The following is a 10,641-nucleotide window of genomic DNA, read 5'->3' as shown; positions in this document are numbered from 1 at the left end:
GTCAATGTAAAACTCTGAGCTCTTCCATCACTACTTATCTCACTGTAGAGTGGAGGAGAGGGACTGAAGCTCTGACTGCTAGACTGAATGATAAACACTGACAATAGTCTAACATGTTTAACCTGTTATGGCTAGGGGGCAGTATTTTCACGGCTGGATAAAAAACGTACCCGATTTAATCTGGTTACCACTCCTACCCAGTAACTAGAATATGCATATACTTATTACATATGGATATAAAACACCCTGAAGTTTCTAAAACTGTTTGAATGGTGTCTGTGAGTATAACAGAACTCATTTGGCAGGCAAAAACCTGACAAGGTTTCATGCAGGAAGTGGCCTGTCTGACAAGGTGTCGTTCTTCTTGTCTCTGTTTATTGAAGAGTGAGGATCTTAGCTGTCCCGTGACACTTCCTACGGCTGCCATAGGGTCTCAGAAGGCGGTAAAAAGCTGAATCGTGGCTTTGCAGGCTCTGGCTGAAAAAAAGTAGCGCGTTTGGGTAGTGGCTGGTTACAGTACTGTGAGACTCAGGCTCGTGCCCGCGTCGATCGAAAGCTTTGTTTACTTTCCTCTGTTTAGCTAAAAGGAGATTCCCGGTCGGGAATATTATCGCTTTTTTACGAGAAAAATGGCATAAAAATGGATTTTAAACAGCGGTTGACATGCTTCGAAGTACGGTAATGGAATATTTAGATTTTTTTTGTTCCAAATTGCACCATGCGCTCGACCCTGATTTACCATTTCAGATAGTGTCTGGGACTCACGAACAAAACGCCTCTATTCGGATATAACGATGGATTATTTTGGACCAAACCAACATTTGTTATTGAAGTAGCAGTCCTGGGAGTGCATTCTGACGAAGACAACAAAAGGTAATCAATCTTTTATAATAGTAAATCTGATATTGGTGAGTGCTAAACTTGCCGGGTGTCTAAATAGCTGGCCCGTGATGCCTGGGCTATGTACTTAGAATATTGCAAAATGTGCTTTCACCAAAAAGCTATTTTAAAATCGGACATATCGAGTGCATAGAGGAGTTCTGTATCTATAATTCTTAAAATAATTGTTATGCTTTTTGTGAACGTTTATCGTGAGTAATTTAGTAAATTCACCGGCAGTGTTCGGTGGGAATGCTAGTCACATGCTAGTCACATGCTAATGTAAAAAGCTGTTTTTTGATATAAATATGAACTTGATTGAACAACACATGCATGTATTGTATAACATAATGTCCTAGGGTTGTCATCTGATGAAGATCATCAAAGGTTAGTGCTGCATTTAGCTGTCTTCTGGGTTTTTGTGACATTATATGCTAGCTTGAAAAATGGGTGTCTGATTATTTCTGGCTTGGTACTCTGCTGACATAATCTAATGTTTTGCTTTCGTTGTAAAGCCTTTTTGAAATCGGACAGTGTGGTTAGATAAAGGAGAGTCTTATCTTTAAAATGCTGTGAAATAGTCATATGTTTGAAAAATTGAAGTTTTTGTATTTTTGAGGAATTTGTCATTCGCGCCACGCCTATCATTGGATATTGGAGCAGGTGTTCCGCTAGCGGAACGTCTAGATGTAAGTTAACAAAGATTACATAATAGGGCTACTGCTACTGATTATAGGACTGTCAGGTATCACTTTGTTTTTACTTTCAACAGATGGTTGTGTATACTTAAAATCTTTTTTTCATGCTTGAAATGCTCTCTTCTTACTGGTAGGTATTAATTAATGACCTCATTGAGAATAACAAAATACAGAAGCTGAATTTTGATAGCAGACTTCTACATTTAACTAAAATGAGTAATAGGCCATGTATATACTGTATCTTTGAGGACACCAATAGTTAGATTCTCACCATCTGTGGCTTTTGTGCAGTTCCACAAAGCATCAGTTATGTTAATTGTAGTATTTTATTATTGAGCAGAACACAACCATTCAACCATGCTGCACAATACATCCCATAAACAGATCATGTTATTATGATAAATAACTGTTGTACTCAACACGTCATTGTGTTACTAGTTATTTATTGACTGTAGTTCTCCATGAATCCTAAATCTCAGACTTTGATTCAAATCAATTCCCCTCTTTGTATATAAAAAGAGTATGTCTCTCTCTTTCACTCAGTTGAAGGAAATAAGTATTGTTCCGATCAGTTCAGCTTCCTCATAAACCATGTCCCCTGCATCTCTGCTGCTGCTGGCAGCTGCCTATTGTTTATTGTGTGCATGGTATTGTTGACCCAGTACTCGACCGCTCCTTTCTCCGCTGCTTGGTCTTGGTTTGGTGGGTTATTCTGTCACAGGTGTAGCCGTGTTGAAGTGACCAAATCGCAGGCGGGATGTGAATACTCATCTTTTAATGATAATGAATAAAGCAAACATGGAAAACAATAAACAAGAACGACTAAAGACAGGTTAACAGGCTATACTTAAAATAATAGCAGTGCTAACGAAACAACCCACAAACCCAGATGACAAACACACTCCTAATATATGACTCCCAATCAGGAACAACGATAACCAGCTGTCCCTGATCGGGAGCCACACAGACCAACATAGAAACAGACATCCCAGAACACACATACACAGACTTCTTCTGCCACGTCCTGACCAAAATACTGCACAACTACTCCCTCTGCTGGTCAGGATGTGACAATTAAATGTTAAACCATTCATAATGATGCTGACTAAATAACAACTATTAAAGGTTAAACCATTCATAATGATGCTGACTAAATAACAGCTACTAAAGGTTAAACAATTCATGATGCTGACTAAATATAATTTATTAATAAAGGTCAAACCATTCATAATGATGCTGACTGAAAGCAGCTATTAAAGGTTAAACCATTCATAGTGATACTGACTAAAAAACAACTATTAAAGGTTAAACCATTCATAATGATGCTGACAAAATAAAAACTATTAAAGGTTAAACCATTCATAATGATGCTGACTAAATAACAACTATTAAAGGTTAAACCATTCATAATGGTGTTGACTAAATACCAACTATTAAAGGTTAAACCATTCATAATGATGTTGACTAAATAACAACTATTAAATGTTAAACCATTCATAATGATGTTGACTAAATAACAACTATTAAAGGTTAAACCATTCATAATGATGCTGACTAAATAACAACTATTAAAGGTTAAACCATTCATAATGATGTTGACTAAATAACAACTATTAAAGGTTAAACCATTCATAATGATGCTGACTAAATAACAACTATTAAAGGTTAAACCATTCATAATGATTCTGACAAAATAACAATTATTAAAGATTAAACCATTCATTCTAATGCTGACTAAATAACACTTTTTTGAGTGAGTTGAAATGAAAACATGATAAACCTTATTAGAAAGGCTTATTATAAGAACGTCTCATACATGTTTAATATTTATAAAGCATTGTACCTGCAGGATGTAGGTAAAATATTCTAATTCTAAAGAATAAATAAATAAATGGTGTATTAATATATGCTACTTCACAAAACAGTTAACTGATAGTTAAAATATTTTTAAATATTTAAAGAGATAATAGATATGTGTATTACTACCTATCCACATACCATCTGAATGTGTTGCTATCCTGTGTGGTACTGGTGGGAGGTTTTTGTTATGGTGTGTATCACTGTGACTATACAGTTATATTTGGGGTTCTTTGAGAGCCACAGTGATATTACGCCATACAAAGACCCCTTTGCTCCTGTATGGTCACATCAACACTGAACAGGTCAAATAATCACCCCCCAGGACATTGGTACCAATATAAACCAAATGAAATATCACCATAAACATGATTTTGGCCATAGCCATGATATTTGGTTTTATACTGCAACATAAATCAAAAAATGTGGAAACAACTGTTACAAACTGACAATGGATAAACCTTTAGTCAGAAACAATAATACCAAACAATTAAGATTAATCCACCAAATCATAGATGAATATGATACTGTAAGAATCTTTAGTATTGTTATATTATATTGTATTATGCATGGTTTTATGTTTCTTATACCTCACTGAGAGCAGACAGAGTCAAATGGAATCCCTATGGAGATGTGAAGGAGGTGTTTTTGTGCTGGAGTATATCACTGTGATATGGGGTTTGGGGACACAGTGAAATGAGGCTGTACAAAAACCTCGGAGACAAAACCTGCATTATATTTGCCTGGGGATTGGGACAATATGGAGAAACCATACAGTATTCTTCAAATGACCGTCTGATGTTGATATAACCCCATTGTACTTTTTTTTACATTTTCAAAAAGTATGTTTTGATGGAGTGATGTCATGACATGGACCTGAGCATCAGATTTTAAAAGGTATAGAAAACTGAATTCACAACATATGTCCTCAAGAAATCAAGTGTTTGATCATATTGTGATATTGCACTTATTTTCATGTTTGTTGGATTCAGTATCAGGACTAAAGCAACCTATTTAGGTGCAGTGTTTTTGTACAGGCATTGGATGGAGACATAGCACTGTGATGCTTTTGACTACTGGGGTAAAGGGACACAAGTCACCGTCTCAACAGGTAAGCAAAGCAAAATGTATTATTTCCATCAAATGTTTAATTTTCCCATTCTATTTTGTGTGTAGGAATAACATTTTGTCAAATGCATTTTTCAGATGCAAAATGTCATTGAATAGACCTGTTCATAGTCCGCTAAAGAAATGTTTTGCCTCAATTTTCTTATTTCCTTGAAAGTCAAATAGTTCCTCAATTTCTAGGTTCTGCTGTTGTAGAATAAAGCAGACGTTTGTTTCCTAAAGTCTAAGAGAAAATGATCCATCTTGTTGACCAAGAGTGTAGTATGTCGTATAATGTAGTATCTATTTAGACCTTTTTCTTTACAAACCAAATTACTTTGGTTCAGTGATGAAGTTATTATGATGAGTTGAAACAGATTGTTGTGAAGAGGGTGGTTTTTGTATTGCTTGGCATATGCCTCTGTAACATTGTGTATGGATACTTTGACTATTGGGGGAAAGGGACACTGGTCACAGTATCATCAGGTAAGCCATTGTATGTATGTTTCTTTCATGCAATCGAGTTGTTGTAGTTTGTAGATAAATCATTGTTTTATGGAGAAAAGTAGACATTATTACTTGGATAATGTTGTTAGTGTAGCACACCTAGGTAAGGCAGTATATTGTTTGTTCATCTGTCCACATACATCTTTCACTTTTTGCGATTCATGTTTAATTAGTTGATTATGTAGGCTTTGCTTTAGGTCAGAAATTACCATGTGAAAATGAAAATGTAGGCTATTCATATGGGAGTCTAACACATAAACGGATTATAGGTATAATAATAAGAGTTAATCTAGCCTATAAATTGGCATCACCTTAATCCATATAAATCATTTATTTAAAAGGTTTGATTAGAGAAACAGTATGTTATATTTTACAGTTTTGTTTTTACTGGTAAATGTGTCTGCAATTTAATGTGTTAATGTGTATTTAATTGTGCCTTACTGGCATAATCCTTTTCTAAAGTGTTTATTCTATTCTACTGAGCCAGTTACTTTGTTCATATTCTTATATTGTATTATTTCTTATTGTTGTTGCATTGTTGAGAAGGAACCTGCAAGTAAGCATTTTGTTAGATGGTGTATAGCATTTGTATCCTGTACACTAATAAAACTAGAAACGTAGTGGTAGTTATACCTCAAAGAATACAAGACAACCAACGACATGGAACTAAATGGTGCCTTATAGTAGTTCTCAGGTTATAATTGTGTAATGACCATGGTAATTTCTAGTAGTTACCTGGTCATTTTTGTACATTCAAATAAAGTGTTACCTTTCTTTCTTTCTTGCAGCAACCACAGCCCCCTCTTCCCTATTCCCTCTTATGAACTGTGGAACCCCTTCTAACGACATCTACAGCATCGGTTGTGTCGCTACCGGCTTTTCGCCTTCCTCAATCACCTTCAAATGGACAGACGCCAGCGAGAGTCCGCTGACAGACTTTGTCCAGTACCCTTCGGTTCAGAGCGGGGGAGCCTACATCGGAGTCAGTCAGGTCCGCGTGTCTAAGAATGACTGGGAAAAGTCAAAGTCTTTCAGGTGTTCTGTGGAACATCCTGGAGGTGGAAAGACAGCAGTCATCAAAAAAACAGGTAAGATGTGGTCATTATACTGTTTTTTTCTTTAGATTGCATTTTAATGTTTGTGGTGTAAACTATTTCTGTTTAGAAAACCTGAATATAAGGTTTTTACCGTGGATGTCTTTGAAAATATCAGTATTATTTCAATAAGCGGTTAAACTAACGTGCATCATTTTTTTTTACCTCCCGCTACTCAGTCCCAAAGTCTCCAACAGTGTCTTTGCTGTCGGCGCCCATTGGCACCACCCAGTACCTGATGTGTATGATTGAAGATTTCACCTCCAACACAGTCACTGTCACCTGGAAGAAGAATGACATGGAGGTGGAGGGCCAGACCCCTACTCTAGTCAAACAGCCGTCAGGCCTCTACTCAGGCAGCAGTCTGCTGAAGGTCATCAACACTAACTGGAACAACAAGGTCAAGTACAGCTGTGTGGTGCAGCACCAGGAACAAACCATCAACAAGACGATCTCCAAAACAGGTCTATATATAGGAGTAGACTGTACTACAATTGATGTCATGCTCACATACAGGATCTCTATTATTTAGTGTAGTTCCTCATCAGTAACATGTCATACTTTCTTTCCCATTGCTTCTCTCCCTTTTCAGAACCACTGACGGTGACTCTGAACCCACCGCGTGTGAGAGAGGTGTTCTTGGACAACCAAGCAGTGCTGGAATGTGTCATCACTGGTACAGACCAGGACACAGTGTCTGGTACCACTATCACTTGGCAGGTCAATGGAGAGGACAAGATGGATGGCATCGATCTGAAAAATATTGAATCAAAGGGCAACCTGAACAGCAGGGTCAGTACTCTGACCATAGGCCAGACGGAGTGGACCAATGTGAACAAAGTCCAGTGTTCTGCCATGAAGAGTGGTGAAGACACACCGGTCATTCAGGACCTCAGCTTCACCAAAGGAAGTAGGTCACTGAAACGTCTCAATGTGGTTGTGATTAGTGGTCACATACTCCAGGTTCTGGAGAGGGAGGCACAGGATGTGCAGACTTTTGCTCCAGCCCAGCGCTAACACACCTGAGTCAGCAAATCAACTAATCATTAACTAATCATCTCCTTTGCTTAGTTGAATCAGGTGTGTTAGTGCTGGACTAGAACAGAAACCTGCACACCCCTGTGTTGCTCCAGAACCAGGGTTAAGGACCACTAGGTTCATTTTAAACTGATATTCACATACTGGTGTTCACATGTACCTCCATGTACATGAGTGTAACATTTCTCCTTAAAATCAATCCTCTTGCAGGTGTAGCCCCTTCAGTGTCTGTCCACCTTCTACCGGAGGAAGACACCAAGAAGGAGGGGGAAGTGACTCTGGTGTGCCTGGTGGTCTGCCCGTCTCTCTGTGATGTTTACATCATGTGGCAGGTGGACAGCGGTCAGTACCAGGAGGGGGTCACCAGCCCTCCTCAGAAAACCCAGAAAGCCAACTACTTCGTCACCAGCGTCTTCACCACCACCAAGGATAAGTGGGAGAGAAACTTGGTTTTCACATGCGCCGTCAAGCATGCCGGCTCGGACAACAACACCGCACTTAAGGAGAGGAGAGTGTCCAAGTCCATGGGTAACTCATGTGAAGACAAGTGATTTTAACCTGTGTGTGTTGTGTCGTTGTGTCTTCTTATTGACTCATCTGTGGGTGAGAATAGCCAATTACTAGGTTTTTGCTCTGCTGTCCTCAAATATGTAATTCATTGTTGTCCTTGTTGAGTTAAATTTAACATGTTAGTGTTGTCATTGTTTTGTTGACTGTAAACATATTGTCTAATGTGATATTGTCCAGTCTACTGTTTTGTAAAATGTCAGTCCTATTGCACAGTCTTGTGTTGCCATTGTTGTCCTTTGTCATTGTTCAATGTGTCTTCCTAATGTGGAGACTGGCTAATAAACAATACCGCATATGAGATCACATGGTTTGGTGTTCGTATATCAATTACTTCAAGTCTTAGAAAAATATACTGGTCTATTCTACATAAAAAACAGAATGAAGATCATTGTTTTGTCATGAAAAGACACAACAGTACTGAAGAGCCTACATAGTAGTACAATGCTTCCAGTAAGGTGGTCATGGATGTACTATTTTGTGTTTAGGTGTAGTTTTAAATAATGTGACTGGGTGTGCATTTTAATATTAGGCCAAGATATGAGTCTGCACAGATCAGTGTTATGTGTTCTCTGTGGGTTGATGTGTGTGTCTGTGTGTGTACATATCATTTGAACTCAAGTAGCTGTATTTGTTAGAAAATGATAAAGACCAACACAATACAGGTTTACAATACACAGGCAAACATGAACACACAGACACAAATGAACACACATAAACACACACACACACACACACACACAAACACACACACAAATACACACACACACATGCAGACACAAGTGTATGTCCCTTTCTCACCACCTGTCTCTCTCCCTGTTCTCAGCGAACATCCTACTGACTGAGCCTGAGGCGGGCTTCGCTCTGAGCTGCACAGACAACGATGAGGATGAGTTCAGCAGCCTGTGGTCCACCACCTCCTCCTTCATCATCCTCTTTCTTCTCTCTCTCACCTACAGCACAGTACTCAGCCTGGTCAAGGTACTGACACCACTTATTTCATGTGATTGTAGACTTCTGATGAAGGCCATTGGCAGCTGAAACGTCACGATTTTAAGTAAAACAAATGATGTATCAAGTGTTTAATTGAACACGAGCATTTCACTACACCCCCATTAACATCTGCTAAATATGTGTGACCAATAACATTTGATTTGATTTGATTGTGAGCGAGAGTTGTTCCTTTCCCTTCCAAATATGATTATATACACGGAGGAGAGGTGAGAAACTCTTTGTGGGCCAAAGGTAACCTACTTTGTTCCACTTTGCTGTTTATTGTAATAACCTGCATCTGTCTCTGCCTCTTTTCAGATGAAGCAGTGAAGAACACATGATGGACTGCAGAGATAGATGTGTCTAGATTAGAAAGATAATGGTCTGTGATGGTTATAGCATAGTGTTCTTCAGTAATAATGTTATGTATATATCCAATACATTATTGATTATGATTGATTAGTATTGTTGTTCTCAATATTATTCAAGCATTGTGGTGATATGTTATTTTTAATTCATTGATTTATATTGTACAGTATCTTTAAATATAAAGTGTATCCTGTGAAGTCTGTGTCCTTTTTTACTTTAATAAAATCTAACTTTTAGCTAGTCGTTGTCATTTTGCTGACACATCCACTGGATGCTAATGCTGGGAGAAGGACACATCCTATATTGTGTTTGGGGCGGCAGGTAGCCTAGTGGTTAGAGCGTTGGGCCAGTAACGTTTGTTCTTGTCACGTCCTGACCAGTATAAGGGGTTATTTGTTATTGTAGTTTGGTCAGGACGTGGCAGTGTTTGTTTAGAGTGTTTCGGGGTTTGATGGGCTATGTTCTGTTTTAAGAGGGGTGTTTGTTTAGAGTGTTTCTGGGTTTGTTGGGCTATGTTCTTGTTAGTCTATTTCTATGTTAGTTCTAGTATATCTATTTCTATGTGGTGTTTGTTGGGTGGACCTTCAATTGGAAGCAGCTGCTCCACGTTGCTTCTAATTGAAGGTCATATTTAAGAGGGGTGTTTATCTATGGGATTTTGTGGGTAGTTGTTCCTTGTATGCCTTACAGGACTGTTTATCGTCGTTATTTTTGTATACTTTTGTTTTGGTTTTCCTTTTTTCTGCCGAATAAAAGAAGATGAGTATACACATTCCCGCTGCATTTTGGTCAAATCCTTACGACACCCGGGACAGTTCTGCCCCTGAACAAGGCAGTTAACCCACTGTTCCTAGGCCGTCATTGTAAATAAGAATTTGTTCTTAACTGACTTGCCTGGTTAAATAAAGGTAAAATAAAAAGACATTGCCTATTGAAATGTTTCTGCTTGTCAGTTATCTATGGAGCCAATTTGCAGCTGTACTTCCTCCCAGGACAGACTAAAACAACGTTAGGCTATATCCGCAATACACAACAAGACTTCAACATTCTGTTATCAGTTGATCTGAGGTGGTTTCTTGGTTCTCTAACTTGTCTAATAATAGTGTCATGCAAAAGCAGCTTCCTCTCTCTCTTTCCCCTTGATACCACACCTGTGGCACTGAGACTGTCCAGCAACTGCCAGGGCCACAAATACACTTCCTTGAAAGAAGAGAAACACTGAATGTATGAAAGCAACGCACCCACACACCCACACCAGCACACACACACACGTATACTTATATTTCAGTGCTTTGATGATTATTATTATAGTTGTTGATTATTTGGTAACTTAGATCAGTGGTTCCCAACCGATGTGCCGCCGCACACTGGTGTGAGTTGAGGAACTCTCAGGTATACTTTGAAACTTCTCCTGAAAAAAAAATGGACCACAAAAAATGTATGCACATGGACTTTTGACCTGGGAGCTCTAGTCCCGGTCAGATAATACATTAAATGGAACATGGTTACATCTGTAACGTTGTTTCATGTCC

General features: G+C 38.4%; 1 gene segment (V, D, J or C); it reads left to right on the top strand.

Annotated features, from left to right (window-relative positions):
• The first annotated feature begins 3,995 nt into the window (after window positions 1-3,995).
• On the top strand, window positions 3,996-9,882 carry LOC106606762 (immunoglobulin heavy constant mu-like). The segment is given in 8 exon segments: window positions 3,996-4,331; window positions 4,453-4,545; window positions 5,837-6,136; window positions 6,322-6,606; window positions 6,735-7,052; window positions 7,391-7,708; window positions 8,574-8,728; window positions 9,059-9,882. Coding segments are annotated over 6 exon segments (1,356 nt in total).
• Window positions 9,883-10,641: the final 759 nt, after the last annotated feature.

This window comes from Salmo salar, chromosome 06, assembly GCF_965601325.2.
Source record: "Salmo salar chromosome 06, fSalSal1, whole genome shotgun sequence".
Taxonomy (NCBI): Eukaryota; Metazoa; Chordata; class Actinopteri; order Salmoniformes; family Salmonidae; genus Salmo; species Salmo salar.
The sequence above is the reverse complement of the archived record's forward strand: the minus strand, read 5'-3'. Positions and strand labels throughout refer to the sequence as shown.